At 39.1% G+C, this 19,094-nt stretch overlaps 1 protein-coding gene and 1 long non-coding RNA gene across 4 annotated transcripts in view; one reads left to right on the forward strand and one right to left on the reverse strand.

The window, feature by feature from the left end:
* The window catches only part of LOC145550162 (uncharacterized), an 83,326-nt gene extending 76,039 nt beyond the window's left edge, over positions 1-7,287 (forward strand). Inside the window, exon 4 of the long non-coding RNA XR_014086044.1 lies at positions 7,083-7,287. This is a non-coding gene — a long non-coding RNA (uncharacterized LOC145550162). The remainder of the gene's footprint in view (positions 1-7,082) is intronic.
* On the reverse strand, positions 1,248-18,617 carry saxo6 (stabilizer of axonemal microtubules 6). Of its 3 annotated transcripts, XM_081603929.1 has the most exons (17): positions 18,386-18,617; positions 17,481-17,580; positions 17,283-17,405; positions 16,217-16,297; positions 16,083-16,144; positions 15,928-16,023; positions 14,437-14,589; positions 13,984-14,117; positions 13,814-13,901; positions 8,564-8,781; positions 7,056-7,178; positions 6,791-6,873; positions 5,171-5,235; positions 4,834-5,092; positions 3,600-3,662; positions 2,572-2,700; positions 1,248-2,447 (listed from the first exon to the last, which is right to left on the reverse strand). In XM_081603929.1, exons 1-16 carry the CDS (start codon positions 18,401-18,403, stop codon positions 2,591-2,593), a joined length of 1,776 nt encoding a protein of 591 aa, XP_081460055.1. In that variant the 5' UTR covers positions 18,404-18,617; the 3' UTR covers positions 1,248-2,447; positions 2,572-2,590. The 3 variants fall into 3 exon arrangements, with proteins under 3 accessions (XP_081460055.1, XP_081460056.1, XP_081460054.1); XM_081603930.1 differs by having other exon boundaries at positions 1,248-2,700; positions 13,814-13,856; positions 18,386-18,616; XM_081603928.1 differs by having other exon boundaries at positions 1,248-2,700; positions 18,386-18,616.
* Positions 18,618-19,094: the final 477 nt, after the last annotated feature.

Raw genomic sequence — 19,094 nt, forward strand, 5'->3', positions numbered from 1 at the left:
ATGACTAATGTTTAGTTTTCTGTCAACGTCTGTGGGAGATTTAGTGAAATCTGTGAAATTCCTGTCGTCCGTCAAACGGCTGCGGCGAGGATTCGTGTTTCCTCTGATGAAGCCTGACGGACGGAGCGCCGCCGCGGGCTCAGCGCTGTTTGCTCTGCTCCGAGTTTATGAGGGGAATTCACGGTCAGCCGCCGCTCTGCAGCACCTGGACACACCTGGACACACCTGGAGGCGTGGCCAGGTGTGTTTGTTCAGCGCTGTTTGCTCTGCCGCGGCGGAGCGTGGAAAACGTTCCCAGTGATTCTGCTGGAAATTCCTGCTTTAATTAAGATCTCTGAACACACACTGGGTTTTACTGCATTCATTCGTCTCCAGTTCCAGTGAAAACGTAAATAAAAACAGAGATTTTCACTTAATTCACCACAAAGACGAGATATTTAATTTTCAAATGTCTTTTTCAGATATTTGGTTTTGCTCATCATCATTTCAGTTTTTATGTTTTACACGTTGTTCCAGCTCAGCCTGTCAATAATCAATCAGTTAATCGCAAAGTAAATTTAAATCAGCTCAATAATTTAAATTCTGACGATTTTTTTGAAGGACAATTTTGTTATAATTGTTTTATTTTGGATATTTAAAATGTTTTTCTGCTTACAAAATATAAATTTATTGATTTCTGAGAGAAAATTTGCACTATATTCATTATTTGGTTTCAGAACAACAATATTATTGTTTATTGCAATAATTTTATCGCCCCGTAAAATGTTGTGTATTCTTCATCAGGGTTATTTTTAAAAGTTTATGCGCTTCACTGTCAGGTTTTGATGCTTACTGCCCTCTTGTGGCAGCATTTGAAACAACAACAAAAAACGCTTGACGTTTCTGGATAGATTGATGTTAAACTCGTAGTTTAAAGTTTAACAGTTCTGCCCAGCAGGTGGCGCTAATCTAAATATCAAACCAATGCATTTTATTTCCATCAGCGCAGACAGGCCAAAAGTATTCATACAGCAGGCTTGGTTAGGTTTTGAATTTCTTTATATCAGAAAACGATGGATTTGTTCGTAACGTGCTGCTGAAATTAAACCCAACTTTCCGAAAACGTGACGGTTCACGACTTTTAAAGGTGAATTATGTTTCCACAAAGTGCCAAGTTGGTTCAGAAAGAAATAAAATCATAGAAACTGTTAGTTGTATTTTCTCAGGTTATCAACGTGACCAAAAAAATCACAAAACCAGAAAAAAAATTGGTTAAAAAAAATCATTTAATTGAATAATTTTTCCTTCAACTTTACATTTCGCACTACATTTTCCCTGGTACATTACAATAAATTAAAACTGAACAGAAAAGAAAATTGTTACAAAGAATTGTCAGAAAACGAGAAACAAAATAGAAGAAATGTAATAATTTAAATCCTTAAACATGAACAAATCAGGAGCTTGTTGGCATGTAGGAGGGACAACAAACAAATTGATCACATGCAAAAGAGCTTTATGACGTTTTCACACCTGTTGGCTCAAATCAGCCGAGTTTATTGCATGATTTACTCAAGTAAAAGTAAAAAGTAGCGTCCATGAAATTACTCAAACAAGTAAAAAGGCGACTGAAGCTCTGACTGATTAAAACATTAATCATACTGATAACATATAATCATAATTCATATAAATAGCAAAGCAAAATCAGACAATGATTTTATTTCCAAATCAAATTCTTTTGATTTAAAACTCGTTAAACGTTAAGAAAAGCTGCATGTTTGTCTCTTTCTGAATTTCTGATTAAAATAAGTTTGTTTTTCATTCAGCGAAGTTATTCAGATACTTTTACTCAAAGTATCGATACTTCTACTCAAAGTATCGATACTTTTACTCAAAGTATCGATACTTTTACTCAAATAGATACTTTTACTCAAAGTATCGATACTTTTACTCAAAGTATCGATACTTTTACTCAAAGTATCGATACTTCTACTCAAAGTATCGATACTTCATGATAAAATACAAAAACACTCCAAAAAGTTGCTCAAGTAAATGTTGCAAAATTCTTTCCAAGTAATTTAGGTCAAGTTCCTAAATATTTCTAAACAGATAAAACTTACAAATACATTTTCAGCAAGAAATTGGAGCTTATTTTAAGTTTTAAAATTATTTGTTCCACTTTTTGTAACAAAACATTTTTCCAGGTTATAAGTGAAATAATCAGCCAACTGAACTTTTTTCATCAATATTAAGGACTTAAATCAAACTTTTGTTTTATTTTAAGTGTACTCAGACGTTTGCAGTAGAAACTAGACTGAAACTACTTGGTAATGTTTTGTGCTTTTGCAGTGTAGTTCCTACCGAACTCTGGATCACGTTCTCACTACAAAACGCTCCAGTTCGCTTTGGTCCGGTTCCTGCAACCGAGTCGCACCAGGACAGGAAGCAGTTTCACACAAACAACTCAACACCTGGGGTGTAAAAACATCCACAAGCAAGAGAAGCCCCGCTACTTAAAAACTCATCATGAGATAAAAACTATTCTGTTAAAAATAATTTACATTTGCTACAAAAATAAAGATCTCTAATGCCTACAGCGTTTGAGTTTTCGACGTTATCTCTTTCCCCAGAAGTCGTCCCGTCTCTTCTGAGCGCGCTCCAGGACGGCGGACGCTGCCGAGCACGAAGCCGCCGAGCGCCATGACATCACTGACAGCCGGTCGTCTAGGTAACAAAACGTAAAAAGATTTACTGCCGAGTTTTAAATGTTTTCTATCAAACAATCAAGTCAATAATTGAAACATTTTGCCGTCGTTACACTTCAAAGACGTTGGTTAATGTTTAATTTATTATGTTTTTAGTCTAGATTTAAAAGAAATCTGCTTCAGCTAAGGATGCACGATATATCGGCACCAACATCGGTATCGCCTGATATTAGTGGTTATTTAACATATCAGTATTGGGGTCAATATTAGCAACCAATATTTATTTTCATCCTGTTTCCTCTGTTTCTGGTCATTTTTTTAGAAATATAATAATATTTAACATCAGTAGGTTTTGGTTATTGGCCAAAACAGCAATATTAATATCGGATATCGTTTTTGGTCTAAATGTTCGTATCAGTGCCTCCCTGGTTTCAGCTGTTTTGAAGTTTTCTGGAAATTTGTTCCAGATTTGTGGTGCATAGAAGCCTAACGCTGCTGGTTCTGATTCTGTTGATCAGAACCAGAACAGCAGACTTTTAATGTGATAGAAGACCGACTTTGTAATTGTCCTTATGTGTCTCTGAAGGTCCAAATATGTCAGTACTTTAATGATAAGCCGTTCAGCAACAGAAGTGTTTTAAAGTCTGTTCTCTCGGTGGACGGACTTCAGAACTGGGAGATGTTCTCCATCTTCCTGGTTTTAGTCAGAACTCCAGCAGCAGCAATCTGGATCTGATTGATTCTTTTAGGCAGACCTGTTGCATTAATCAATGCGGCTAAAGATAAACGAGTACAGACCTTTCTGTGACATTGGCCCTTTAATCCTGGAAATGTTTTTCAAGTGATAAAAGGCCGACTTTGTAACCGTCTTTGTGTCTGTGAATGTTCCGACCAGAGTCCGTTGAGTGGTTTTCTCACCTTCATCAGAACCGCAGCCTCCTCTGGAACATGGCTGCTCCCTGAACCTCAAACCCAAATCACCTGAAGAGGGAAAAACCTGATTAGTCTCAGAACCACAACAATCACCGCCTACCTCTTTTCTCCTGCTTGTCAAATCTTCCATCTTTTATATGAAAACTGATCCGTTGAGAAAAAAGATGAGAAGGAAGTAAAGAGGGACAAACCCGCGTTGTTATCTAACACTCTCCCCTCGGTCCGTCTGGGTTTAGTTTCACTCTGCTGCACGGCATGGCATGACAATAAAAAGGGTTTTTCTTGCTGATTCAGCTGCAGAGCATCGACTTTCTTTAATTCTCTGTAACTGGAAGGAGGAACTTTTTATCCTTTTTCTCTTCTAATTTCCTGAATTTAAGCAGAAACCAATGGGTTTACTCCTGGAAGCATATTGTTTACATCCTTTTAGCTCTACATCTTTAAAGTTTAAATACTAAGATGCGTTTCTAAGGCATGAACTGACAAACTGGACAAAAATTAAAGCAATGTGACCCAAACAACTGGAGCTTTTTAGTGAACATGACCTACATGAGTCCCTTCCTCAGTTTTAGATTTTATATTAACTATAAAACAAACATTAATTCAGTGTTATTATTTGTATATTTATTTTAGTTTTTCATTATCTGCACCAGTAACACTTCTACATATGTATTTATAGTTAGTTAATATTTTTTTGTATTTTTTTTTTGTTTCCAAATTCACCGTTGTGTTTTTGTGCAATAAAATAAAGTTCATTATTTGGATTTTACTTAAATCAGAAAACTTTAGTGTAAAATTTTACTTATGGGAAGCCTTCAGTGCCAGAAATGTTTCATGAAAGCCTTTTTTACTCAGTAAAGTTGGAATATTTTTTATAGTTTGATCGGCGATGCAGATTAAAGCGATCGTTTCCGGTGAGTCTGGAGTTGCGGTTCTTTGCTTTTGTACGGCCTGATGTGAATCCCATGTTGGTCTGATTTCACGTTTTGTTTGGACTCTGCTGTTGCATCATCAGGAAACCTGATGCACAAAAACGACCCAAATTAAAACCTTCAAGTTGAAACTCATCTCTAAATACGTTCCAGAACCGTTTATGAACCCGTAGAGGAAGCGGGTCTCAGGAGGAAGACTTCTGATTTGTTGGTAAATAAATAAGAGCATTTCAGTAGAAAGTTTAGTGGAAGGAAAGATGCAGACAGCACAGGAATCTGAAGCTCACCGTTGTGCTGGAAGTCCGGGTGTCTCAGCGTTCCCTGGATCCCATGCTGCTGCGGCGGCGGCGGCGAGCACAGAGGGGGCGGGGCTACTGGAGAAGGAGGCGCCTGCTTCGTCCTGATTGGTTGAGGCTGAGGGCTGGGCGTCTGCTGGTTGGTAGGAGGGGGGCTTAAAGACACAGGGCTGTTCTCTGGCCACGCCTCCTTCAGTTTGACTGGCTTGTTGACCCCGACCTCTGACCCAAACTGTGGTGAAGCGAATTTCTGGCCAGATAAAACGTCACATGACCCTTTATTGTGTGACATCATACATAAAAAAATGTTTTCTTAGAACCAAGTTACCTGTTTTTGTTTGACAGGAGAAGAATCATCCCTGTTGGTCGGTTTTCCGACAAGTATAGCTCCCCCTGGAGGGCAAACAGGGCATATGGTTGGTGGTAGAACACGACTGAAAAACTAAAATGAAATGGATGCAGAGGAAGTGATTATTAAAATCCCACCAGGACGTCTGCAGATGTTTGACTGGGATGAATTTTAATGCTGATACTCGGGACACATGAGGGAGAGCGGCGCTGCATGTACGAGCCTCAACAACGGAAAGATGTCAGGTCTGAGTTCATGCTGCCATTTTAGCTCATCGTGGATATTTAATTATGGGTTGGAATGCATATGTGCTGACCGGATCGCTCCAAAAGAGCAGGGCATTCTGGGTAACGTTGAAAAAAATGACATTTTGCAGTTGCGATCTTTCCGTTAAATAAGAAATGTGATTGAAATCACATGTGAACACGTTAGTTCATGTGATAACTAACTTGTTCTTCTTTGTCGTCTCCAGCAGTAGTAACATCTGGCTGTTGATCATGTGACCCGTATGATTGAAAAATAGTTTCTGTTAGAGATTTTCTGGTATTATCATTTTGTTATTACTTTAGTTCTCTTTTTTCTGTGCGACCTGGAGGCCCCATCTGCCTGTTTGTCTTCATGTGAAACGGTCAACTGTGTGTTTCCTTAAATTACGTTTCCACAGGTGTCTTCTTATCAACCGGAATACTCCCTACCTTAGAAACTGCCTGTGTGCAGTAATAAATTATCTCTGCTGTCTTCTTTAGCTATCCTCCCCGTCTCTGCTTGATAATAAAAGACGAGCTGTAACCAAAGGTCTTCAGACGCTCAGTGAACGGCTCGGAGGAGCAGTTGACAGAGTTTTCTCCTTTTGCAAAAGCTTGGTCATAAAATTCATATACGTTGTCTGTGGTTCTTTTATGTAGGTTCTAGAAAAATACCTATCAGTTTCCATTGCAGTTTTGCAAAATAAATCAACTTTTTATCTAAAATCGAGTGTTTTCAAAAAATGACGTGTTTCCATAAAATACATTTATTTTCAAAATGTCAAATTGTGCAATGATATTGTTAATGGAAACCCATCTGCTGCCATGCCAGCTGCATGTATGAAGCCTTCAGTGTGATGTTTTATCACTCCTGGAGGCCGTCTGAGGAAAAACGTCCAATATTAGCTGAACAGTTTCTGCAGAAGTCAGTTCAGTGTTTGCTGCATCTGAGTGCGACGTGAGGAAGTGGTTTATTAATTGCAGTGAGCACAATAAAGAGAGGAAATGTTGCATGTTTCTGCAGGAAAAGAACATCCAGCTGCAGTCGATCTGCTTTACCAGCTAGCAGAAGTGTCATTTCTTTTCTGAGCCGTTTTCTCGGAAAGCTTTCTAGGTCTTCTGAGGTCTTCGAGACCTCAGCTTGACCTCTGATCTTCCTGGAAACACTCGACTCTGTCAGCTGCAAATGCAGCTTCTTAAAATGGGCAAAGCTGTAAGAACTTTGTCTTTAACTCTAAACCAGGATTGCATGTAATTTTTTCCTTGTTGGAAATGAGAAAGGTTAAGGTGGATTAAAGATTAGCATCGGGTTTTACGGCACTGGGTGATTTCCGTGTCCTGCAGGTACGTCTACCTGTGGCAGGTGTGGTCAGGTCGTGGTGGGTCCTCTGCACCGGCCTCGTTCTCAGTCTGGGAGTCGGTAACCTTCCCTCCTCTCTGAAAACACACGGTTGGTTCCTGAAAGCTGAGGTGGCTTTGATCTGACTTTCACACTTCTGACACACTTTCTGTCAGATCATCTCCAGGCAAAATACTCAAGTTACAACTAACTGCTTAATAAAACACTTCAAAACAAAATCAAGAATATATAACTGCTATCAGAGAAAGAAAAAACCGACTCCTCCGTCTCTTCTTCTTCTGCCCAGGCTGTGTGGCGTTCAGCTCCGGGTCCTGGAGGCGTTTCCCTCCCAGCGCTCCTCTGAGTTTTTCCTCCACTGACTGACGACCTCCTGCTGGACATACTGGAGGACCAGACAAAAACCAGTTCAGGTCAGAGGTCAGATCAGGCTGCAGCCTCCTGCCTACAGCTGGGCGATACGGCTAAAGAATAAAATCTCAGATTTGTTTTTATTTCAAACATCTCTTTTGTGAGTCGGACAACAGCATCGGGATTAATTACGAGAATATATTCAGAATTTTACCAGAAAAACTTTACAACACAAAGTGTTTTTATTGAACAAAAAAAGCCTTTTTTTAATCAGGATGGGATGCGAACAGCTCAGTTCATGTAGATCTTTATAGGTCTTATGGAGCCTGTTGCATGTTATCGTTTACCCTTGGAGATGTTGCGCATGCGAACGAAGCTGGATGGCAAAAAGACGATTAACAAAATGAAACCTGGAGATGAAGACATCAATTTAGTGCAGTGTGTCGCAGCAAAGGGAGAAATAACGGCGAAAATAACAACTCGAAACCACTTTTATCTCGCTCTCTGCCGACTGTACACCTAGACCTGTTGCCACGGCAACTGGCGCCACTTCATGTTTTATGAGTCGGCACCATAAAACACTCAAAACATTTCCCACACAAAGAATAATAGTTTGTTTTTGGGCTTGATGCGATTATTGATCAGCGATCGCTGCGGCAGATTAGCTACCGCTAACCGCTGCTATTAGCTAAGCTAACACAGCGGTGGTTGTTGAGCTAATATAATCGCCTGCTGTACTGCTGGTCTGTCAGTGGGTGTTTAGGTCGCCTTTTTTATTTTAACTGAACCAAAACACCAAATTCCACAGCACATCTACATGTTACGATTGTCATAGTCAAGCTAGCGTAACTGACCTGCTTCGTTTTCCCTCCTATTTTCTTCTTAAAACTTTTTCCTGACTTTATCCAGCTGTCCTGTTGTTTACAATCAGTAGCAAAGCACTGCGTGCCTTTTTATTTTATATATCAGCGCATTTAAGATTTAGCAGAGAAGATTAGCTGTTCTGTTGGCTAAAACCAATGCTAGTCATCGTCTTCTAGCAGTTTTTTGCCTTCTCGCAGAGAGAGGGGGCAGGAGTTTGTGCAGTTATGTTGCGACGGCTTCATACCAAAATATAACTTCACAAGATGCTCCACATGCCTCATTTTTGTGAATTTTTATGTTGGCGTTTTCATAAAAATCTCATTTTATTCTCCAAATTAGAAGAAAATCAAAGTACTCTAGTCCTAATATTCTGTCATAGAGTTGACTTGAATTCAAAGTCCAAATAAATAGCAGCTGTAAAACAAGATGGCCGCCCTGTGCGTGATGACATCACTTTGAGGACTGCATTGGTTGAAAAAAAATCCAGATTTTCTCTAAATTAATCGCTAAAATCAATTTATCGCCCAGCTCCACTCCCGCAGCGTCGCTCCTCACCTGGCCAGGTCCAGGGCTTCTACGCAGGAAGCGCTGCGGCTCTCCGGCTCGGGTGAAAGGTCACGGTTGGGCGGCGGGGTGGAGGGGTCGGAGTGGGAGTCGGTGGGCTCCCACAGCGCGTTGTGTTCGGACAGCAGCTGGCTCAGATGGTCCCTGGAGAAGTTGGTTCCCCAGGCTCTGCGTCGGTACGCCTGGGCCTGCTGCCTGATCTCCTTCACCTGGACAAACAGGTGAAACTCCTAAACACCTGGTCCAACCAATAATCACTGATCACTATTGATGAGTTTAACACAGACAATATTAGTTACTGGTTTGATGCTTTTATGACTTTTTATTTCTGTCTTTATGATGCAAAGCACTTTGAACTGCTTTTGAAACTCAATTTATTAATAAATAGTTTGGGTTTTATTTAAAAATCTCACAGTCAGAAAACAGGAGATGCAATAAGTTTTTCCACTGGTGAATTTTACATAAGATCAGAAACACGGAGAATTTTGAGCCATAAAATATGACTTCAAAACAGAAATTTTCCCATTTATATTGGTAAAAATCTATTTATCATCTTAAAAATATTGACTTTAAAAGAGAAATAAAAAGTCTGATATGCTCTGGTGAAGCTCTAAGAGAAATCTGGTAGTTTGAGGCGTTAATTATTCCGTCTCTGCCGTCAAACATCAGCTGCTTCGCTCCAGTCGTGTCACTGCAGCTGAAGTCGTAGGTTCTGGTAAACCCGACGCTCTGGACCCTGGATAACCTCTGACCCCGTTTGTGAAGCTAACCTCAGTCTGTCCACGGCGCAACCTCGACAGGAATCACCTGTCAGCGTTTCATCACTTCCTCCCACCGGTTTGTTCGTGACGTCGGCTCAGAAAAAAAAAAAGACTGGGTCAAAAAGACGGAGAGAAAATTGATGTGATTCATTTAGAGGATTAAAACGTTTGATGATGATATTTAAAACACATAAAAGAGGTTACTTTTAAAAAGTTTGGACTCAGTAGTTTTTATTTGAGTCTCAGCAGGTGACTCACTGCATCCGCATCGTTTCCATTCGAAAGGTAGAACTGAATAACGAGCTGACGGGTTCGGGCCGCGCCCAACAAGATGGCCGCCGAAAATATAAAAAGCCCAACGAACAGAAAAATGCTCCTCCGCTTTCCCACCAGAACGACTGAATTAGTTCAACTTCCAAGCAAGAATATTTCATAATATTTTTCACTTTTCAGTGATTTTTCTCGAGTTTTAGCTTCTTTACAAACAGCTTCACATTTTCTCTCAGGGTTTCCTGAGAGAAGATAAGGTTAGGTAAGATAAGGTTAGGTAATTTTATTTATATAGCACATTTTCAGCAACATGAGTTAAAAGGAAATGCAAACAAAATAACAAACCAAAGGAAAAGAGGAAAGGACACATTAGGGCAGGTGGCAACATTCAGACAAAACAAAGGGGCAAAACAAAGACACGAGTGAAGGCGGTGACATCAAAGGGCCTCAAAGGAACGTTACCGAGCGTCCTGGCAGAGTCCGATAGAGGTGTTGTTTATCTAGGAATGTCCTTGAGCGTTGAGCTTCGCAACTCCATGGATACAGGAGGGGGTGAGGAGGGAAGAGCGTTGTGTTTACATGTCTTCAAGGAGATTAGAGATATGCAGCCCTTCCAAGGCCACACGGGGAAAGACAATTCATAAACAGAATGTCTTAGGTCGGGAAGATTATACATTTCAATCTTCCCTAAAGTTTCTTCGATACATTTTAGAACTTTCTTAAAATTTTAAGACTTTTTTTGGTGAAATTATGACTATATTCTCATAATTAAACATAAAATGTCCTGTCACGATAACACATTTTGCTTTGTCCCAGAATTATCGCGATAAACGATGTTGTTGTTTTGAGACCATTTCCAGGTAATATAATCGTAATGGCATAATAATAATAATAATAATAATAATAATAATAATAATAATAATAATAATAATGCAAGAACAGAGTCTTAAATATCAATAAACTTTAAATTTAAATGAACATTTGACACTGGAACTGGAAGACACTTTAAATATCCAAAATAAATAAAATAACAGAAACAACAAATAAAATGAATTATTCAAAAAAGAGATGGCTGTGCCTGAAAACTAGTTTTGGTAGAAAAAGAAAAACGATAAATGATGCAAATGGAAATTATAAAATTATTGTTTTAATTAAAAATTTTATTAATTGAAATAAAAGCAACTTTTTGGAAATATTTTCCATCATCCATAATATAAAAATAGATTAGAATTTAATCTAAAAAAAATCAAATTTTGTTTTTAAATATCGCCCAGCTCTGGTTTTGCTGCACTCACCCTCCTGTTTCTGCCACCAGGTGGCGCAGCAACGATTCGTTTTGGCTTTATTTCTTCCACCTGGATCTCTGGGAACATTTAGTTGTCGTTAAAAGTCAAATTCAGCCGAAATGCGAGGTATTGTTTTGGTTTTTTGGTCATTTTAGGCCCCGTTATTGGTGCTAAATTGATTTTTGTTCTATTTATTACATCAGCAGATTAACAGCTGGTGGTTTTAAAACAAACCAGCAAAACACACCAGCAGATGCAAAAACTGTTTTTTCCTGCAAAGCAAACAGATGCAGGTGCTTTTCTTAGTATTTTTGATGCCTTCAGGCGAAATCTTTGATGTTGTGCGAACAGCTGCCCCCCTCCTCAACAACATTTTCTGTTGGGAACCGACCTGACTGTGAGTAACGCAGAGAAGTTTCCCTGAAACGAACCACTGTGGTTTCTTCTGCTGACACTCAGCACTTTGGTTTTTCATCAGCAACACGCAGAAAAACACACACCGACCGAAACAATCCCCTAAAACACAACTTCAGTGAGATTTCCTGCTTCTCCTGCAGACAGTGAACTCACCGCAGGTGCTGGACTGTCCTGCTGCTTCAAGCCCCTTCCTCCACCTGACCTGCTTTCCTGTCCTCTCTTAAAGAGGCGGAGCTTTTATTTTCTTTATTCTGTTTGATTAAAGGCAGAAACGATAATTTAAACTTCCTGTGTGAGTAACTAAGGACTCAAACCAAAACCATCTTTCCTGCCAAAGGATGAGGAGAAAATTATTGCTGCTTAAAACTGTCAAGTATTCACACCGGTTTTTGTGCCACCTTCGTTAGGAGCATTTTGTTTATCACGAATGAGGTGCATCAGTTGATTAATAAAGTTCTACCTCAACCCTAAGCTACCTCTGAACTTACAGTGAAGAAAATAAGCTAATGGTAACTAGCCAGCTAGCTAGCAAGGGTAAAGCTAGCTAGCTAGTTAGCAGCTGTTTTTCCATTTCTCCAACCTAAGCCACATCTGAGCTTAGGATGGAGAAAATAATCAATAATAAGCTAACAGTATCTAGCTAGTAACATAAAACTAGCTAGCTTTGACAAAAAAGCTTTGACCGTAACTAGCTTTTTATATTAGCAGCTAATTACCGTTATCTTATTATTGATTATTTTCTCCACCCTAAGCCATCTCTGAGCTTAGGATGGAGAAAATAATCAATAATAAGCTAACAGTAACTAGCCAGCTAGCTAAAAAATGTAAAGCTAAGTAGTTAGCAGATAGTTTCTGTTAGCTGTTTCCTCCCCATGCCACCTCTGGGCTGAGTGGAGAAAATAATCAACATTAAGCTAACGGTAACTAGCCAGCTAGCTAACAAATGTAAAGCTAGCATGTTAACTAGCTGCTAATATAAAAAGCCAGCTAGCTTTTTTTATGTCCATTATGGATAAGTACAAATGTATCACCAGTTGGCTCACTTCTGTTACCAACCCCCAATCTTAAATTCCTCTCATGGTGGTCTTAAAAAGTCTTAAATTTGGTTGGTGAAACCTGCAGAAACCCTGTAATACAAAAAAGGTCTGTAGCTGAGTTTCCATTACAAATTATTTGCAAAACTACACTAATGTGGAGAAAAATAAATTGTGTTTTCATTAAATAAGAAATACAATAAAAGTCATGAAAATGAGTTTGTCCATTAGCGTGACGCGAAAAATGATTCCATTGCTTTTTTGCAAATACAAAACTCCAATAAGCAAATGTATTTTAAGTTTGGTTTATCATATCTGGATTCAGGCTGAGTTGAGTTTCATCCATTTGTTTGAAGTCAGACCTGAAACACCGTCACCATGAATCAATTATTTTTCCCCCAGTAACAGTCACTCCCTCCCTTCAGAGATCTGGAACAAAACGGCAGCGCATGACGCATCCAGAATACGCCTCCATTGAGCTCTGCTGTAGCCGCCCACACAAGCAGTGACCAATGCTTGTGTGGGGAAGCAATGCGGGGCATTTTCAGTCAGCGCTGCCTCTCAACAGCAGAGCAGCGGTGTTCCACAGAGATGTGTTTCGGACCACTTCAGATCTCTGTTGGTTTGCCATCGTGGCTAAACCCAACGCAGAGTTTCCATCAGACCTCAGTTCTTAAAAGCTTTAGTTAAACTAATTAACCAGTTCTGTCTGATCATTTCATCTCCTGTGCTTCTAATCTTTGTGAATCCAAACAGCTTCAGTCTGGAACTGAGATCTCATTTTAAATCATCCGACGCCTTTAGCTCCGTTACTTTATTCTCCTGTTTCTGCATTTTTGTTCATAATTTCTTTAATTTAGTCGTTTCATGTTTGGACAATTATCTCCTTTGTTTCTGGAAGGATTTTTGCTCTCTCTTTTTTTATTCATTTATTTATTTATTTTTACTTTCAGACAGTTGTTAGCATATGTAACCATGGCAACAAAGTGTTTTGTTTTTGCAGCCATAAGCAGAGAGAGGGAAGAATTTCAAACCATCTCTCCTTTCTTTCATATTGCACAATGATCATATCCCCTACTTCAGCATCTGTCTAACCACTTGGCCAGAGACTCAAAGACGAGCAGCAAAAGCAAAGGAGGTGGGTTAGCAGCTGATGATGTCATCCAGGACGTGTTGCTTATGAATATTGAGCTGTCAGCATGTCAGGATACTACCGTACTGCAACATTCTTCAGTCAGAGGCTTCTTCAGATTCGTTGCGGGACTGACTGCTACAGGAAACCTTACAGTTGAGTTGAATTTCTAACTTCAAAGTTCAGCTGAAACTTGTAGGTGGAGTTTCGATTTCGGAGGCGACATTTGAAGTCTTTTTATAACCTTGTTCTCTACCGAAATGTTTTACAGTAGCGAATAAAAAGTGCTGAATGTCACAGAAAGTGAAAAGCGGTGTGATGAATGTAAATTGACCTCTGACCTGCTCGGTGAGGTTGTCCGTGGCTCCGCCCCCTTTTGGGTTCCTGCAGAGAGGAGAACGAAAGCTGGACTGATACTCTGTGAACATCCTGCCAGACACACAGGAACGGTTCCACACGTCATTTCACCGGCCTGACAGAGACGCTGGAGGACACTCGGCCTGGAACTCACCTGTGTCTCCGCCGCACCTGAGCGGGCGGGGGGGCCGTCGTCAGGGGCAACCGGGACCCACCGTCGCCCTGAGCAGTTTCCTGTTTGACAGGAAGTTCGTTACTCTGTGCATCCAAACTTTTCCTTCTGTGAGTCTGCAGGTAAAAACAGGACAGCAGGATCAGTTAGCAAAGGTCAAAGGTCAAACAGCAGAGCTGAACAGAGTGGCTTCAAGATTTAAAAAAAAAAAATCAGATTTTTTGTAACATTTTATTTTATTTTAATTTTTTTTTTTTTTTGCTTGATTTTTTTTCTAAAAAAATAAATTACAGATGACAAATCTTCTAAAAATTTTAATCTTAAAGAATCAAAAATTAGGTAAGATCAATTAGAAGCAAGAAGATTTCCTCTCCTACTGTGTGTGTGTGTGTGTGTGTGTGTGTGTGTGTGTGTGTGTGTGTGTGTGTTACCTACTCTGTATGTGTGAAACACCGGATGTCCCAGATTTCTCCGAAGGCGCGGGCCGGACGGCGGGGCCAGACCCTGGAAGCTCCGGCGGTACTCCGTTTCCATGGGAACGGGGATGTTCTTAAAGGGCGGGATGGACCTGCTGCTGGAGTGCAACACCTGCAAGATGGGGTCAAAGGTCAGCACCTGAACAACCACTGAGAAAACCTCCAGAGAGCTGCGATCGTTTTGGATGAGGCTGGTGCGCCGCCATCTGGTGGACAAACAGGGGAACTACAGTTATCGATCACTGATAATCAACTGTCTTATCTTTTTTTTTTTATACCCAGAATGCAATTTTAAAATGACTAACTTTTATTTGATGTTTAAGTGCAACATCTCACATAAAAACTGAATCAGAATCAAACTTACATTTAAATTACAATTTTAAAATACAACTTTCTTTCATTTAGTCGGCAACAAACATCTTCTGCCTTGATAAAAACAATAATTTCCCACATGAATGTGTTTAAGGTCCTCTTATCTGATGATTTTGATTCATTTTGGTGAAAAATAATTTTAAAAAATGTCTGACTTTAAAAACGCTGCCCCCTGGTGAGGAAGTTGAGGTAAAACATTTGCTGCTTTTTTTTAATCTACAAAATCTGATAGAGATAAAAAGCAGCTTCAGGAAACAGATGGCAAAATGGTGACAGCGACTGAAGTTGCTTTATTACCTCATCCTGATACCGAAACTGAATTAATCTGATTAAAATCAGAATTTTGCTTTTAAATAAAGAGAAAAAGTTTCTGTGATGCAATAAAAGCAAATTAAAACCTAAATTCAGCCAAAATTTCTGTTCTACGTTTAATATTTAATTGTTTTACGTTTTATATCCAAATTCAGTTAGCTGTATTATGTTGGACATTATTTTACATTTTATCACATTTTGATATTTGTATTTCTGTGTTTACTGTTTGTAGTTTAAATTTCTAGCTTTACTAAACCGCTGAGGTCGTCATTCTGTCGTAGCTTGACTTTTTGTTTCCTTTAAATAAATCAGAAATGAATATTCATAATAAAATAACCAGAATGCTGTGAGTTTTTTTGTGAAATTAACTGATTAATTAATATTCATTCATCCCGTGCAGCTCATTCCAGGGTCTGATGGGATTAATAATCCCTCCGGTGAGATTTGGAGAACATGTGTTACTCAGCTGCTGTGGTTCCTGTTCCCCTCCTCGCCTGCGGGGGCGCTGCATTAACAACCACGGAAAGAAACGAATCGACACTGAGCACAACTTGTTTCTTCACGAAACAAAAACAAAACTGGAGTGGCGTCAGGTTTTAGCGGTTGGAGGATTTTTCTTGTCTTTGGTAAAAAAAAAAGAAAAACGAGTCGTTTCTCCCGTTAGCGCTAAGCTAACGCCCGTTAGCATTCACACCTCCCCAAGCGAGCGGCGTTCACGCTTCCTGATGGAAAACAGGAAGTCGTCATGCTTAGACGACTTTCTCACCTGCTCTGCTGTCAGTAACGGCGACGCTGCAGATACAGGCTTCTTCCAGCCAAACTGCCTGTGGTACTCTGACCTCTGACCCCACGGCTTGTCGACCTGCAACACAAACCGGTCACATCCTGCTGCTTCCGGTTCAGCGTTCCAGATGGTCTCACCTGGCTTCCCGGCTGCTGCTCGGGTTCTGCAGGCCCGCCGGGCTCAGGGGGGCGGAGCTTCACTGGGGACACAGAGCAGATGTGAGACCAGCGGCGATCTGGGTCAACAGAACCTCAAAGTTCTGCACATTTACCGGATTTTCCATCAGCTGCTGGTCTGGATCCAGGTTCTGGTTCCGATCCAGAAACATTTGGTGGTTTAGAAACTGGAGAATCTGTAATTTAAGGCGGAATCATGTGAAACAGCTTCATCCAGATGATTGAAATCCTGGAAAATCCTTGAATTTGGAGAGTTCTTGGTTTTGTAATAAAATCTAATCTGACATTTTAATAAAAGCCTGAAAATTGGAAACGATGTTTACAGTTGAAACCAGATCATCTGGAGTTAAAGCAGATTAAACTTTTTGTTTTAGTCAGAATTAATAAAATTAGTTCCATTTGCTAAAAAACTTAGCGAGAATATTTTTTAGAGTTTTTTTAATTTAAACATTTAATTTGAGCAGGAAGGTAATTTATCATGATTTGCTTGAATGTAATGAATATTATTCCTAATAACTCAGTGAATTATTGATCTGATCTGTTTATTTGAAATAAATAAATTAAGCTTTATTGAAATTGGGGGATTTTTTGTTAAATGTTTGGTTCTCAGATAACTCAAAACATAAAATATTTTATTTTACCCAGAGTCCTACAACAGGTTATTAATTACATTAATAAATTATAGTCAAATTAAACTGTCCTTTTTAATTAACTTGTCTGTTTTTTGTTTGTTTTTTTATTGCCAAAGTGATGCAGAGAAAGTTTGAAAACTTGAAAATTTAAATTTTACTGTGGGAAAAAGTTTAGAAGCAAAATTTTAGATGAATCTGAAAATCTTATTTTTTCAAGCAAATTTTTGACTCAAATTTAAAAAATGAATAATAGTAATAATAATAATAATAATAATAATAATAGCAAAAAAAATTTCTTGCTTTTTTGAGATTTTAAAGACGTTTTGCCAGAGGGAAAAAAAAAAACAATCCTTTCTTTTCTAGAAAATTTAAGAGATTATTTCCAAAATTTCTAGAAATTTAAATTTTTCCCCCTTTTGTTCCTTTTTATGCTTTCATAATTTTTAAGAGGAAATTGTTTTAAAAAAAACAGTAAAATAATTTCACCCAGACTGAAACGATTGTCTCCTGTTCCCCTGCAGACACTCACCTTTCCTGCCAGTAGAGGGCGCTGCTCTGCAAACTGGATCTGCTGGAGAACCAGGCAGGAAGTTACTGGACTCGGGTGGACCGGGTCTCTTCAGCCGTTGGAGACCTGGAGGCCTGCTGATCCCTGCAGACACACACAGCAGGAAGGTTCTGATTCTTTTTGTTGTTTTTTAGATAAAACGTCATAAGAGGTTCTTACGGTTCTGATCAGGGCGGAGTCCAGCCAGCGGGCGGCAGCGCTGAGGCGACACGCTCCTGGAGCGAGGGACGCCGTAGCTCTTCTGGTACTCACTCTGACTCTGAAGCAGAAACAGTTTAGTTCTGAACTACAGTAAAATTAAAATGACCAACATCTCAGACCAAAGAAGGAATATCGAAGGAATTTAGTTTCTTTAAAGTTGAAATAATAAAATAATTGTCGTGGATTACTCTATCTGTTGGTGAAAAAGCTCTGCTAACCGAGCTCCTTTGCTTTTGCAATTGATTGTGTACTTATGTGGTTGTCCTTATTTCCATACTGGAGGAAAATGACTAATTTAATCATAAATTATATTTTAAAAATAAGTAATGATAGCAGGTATGTTACACACTTAGAGCAGTCTTGAAATGAAGTATCTGGTGTTGAACTGTTTTTACTTATTTAATTTCCCTTTGGGATCAATTCAAATTAAAAAATGTCTCTGTTTAAATTTTAATGGGGGCCCGAAATAAAAATCCGCCTCGGGCCCCAAAAAGGCTCGGACCGGCCCTGTTCGGGCTCCTAGACTACAAACTAAAACAGGCGACCTCTGTCCCTGTAAAAATCAGTTCAGGTTAGAATAAAGTCCAGTGAAGTCAACATTTAACTTTCCAAATTGGTCTAGAGGGGTAAAAAAAATTAATCAGAGGGAATCCAAACCTGATCAATTGGATTATCAGATTAAAACCTTATTGATCCCGTTTCTGCTGAGCTGTAAACCGAAACGACGCTTCACGACATCTCAAACTTAATATAAAGCTTTTTATTATTCCACAGCGGTCTTTAATCTGATTCCCAGCAGGTTTAAATCGTGATTAGCAGCAGCTACGACAGCTAGCATCAACTGTACATCACCTGTTGTTTACCTTGAAGCGGACCGTCATGGCGCTCCTGCTTGTTGAGGTAACACCGGGAAAAGTTGCTCCCCGGAAACAAAACCCCAAACTGGGCGTCCTAACGGGCTCCTTTAGTTCGGTTTACCGCTGATTCCCCCGGAGCTACGAGCTAGCTACAAGCGTCAAGCTACAGGTGTTGTGTCGAGCTGAGTTACCCTCTCGATAATCGCTTCCCTGACATTTGCGCCTCTACACTTAGAACTACGGCCGCGGTTGATAATATGGTGCATTCAAGTCAAATCGTACATTAGAAAATCTATACTGAAATGACTTTAAAATGAATAAATGTATTTTATCACTATCAAATAGCACTGAGGTGTTAATCAATGTTTCATATATATATATATATATATATATATATATATATATATATATATATATATATATATATATATATATATGTGTGTGTGTGTGTATATATATGTGTGTGTGTGTGTATATATATAAGAATCTGATTATTTTTCAAATGTACGTTTTGTCAAACAATAAGGATGTTATATTTTTTCAAATATTTTAAGTTGTGAAATGTAAAGAATTGACTGAAGTTTTTTTGTTTTTTGTTTTTTATTGTTTGGCCAGATTTAACTTTTTACCTTTGTTATGACCATTGTAGAAAAAAATCTGCCAAAAAACTGAAATTTTGAGATTAATCTCAAAACTTCTCTAAAAGAAAAAACAA

This window comes from Poecilia reticulata, chromosome 23, assembly GCF_904066995.2.
Source record: "Poecilia reticulata chromosome 23, P_reticulata-male-v2, whole genome shotgun sequence".
Lineage (NCBI taxonomy): Eukaryota > Metazoa > Chordata > Actinopteri > Cyprinodontiformes > Poeciliidae > Poecilia > Poecilia reticulata.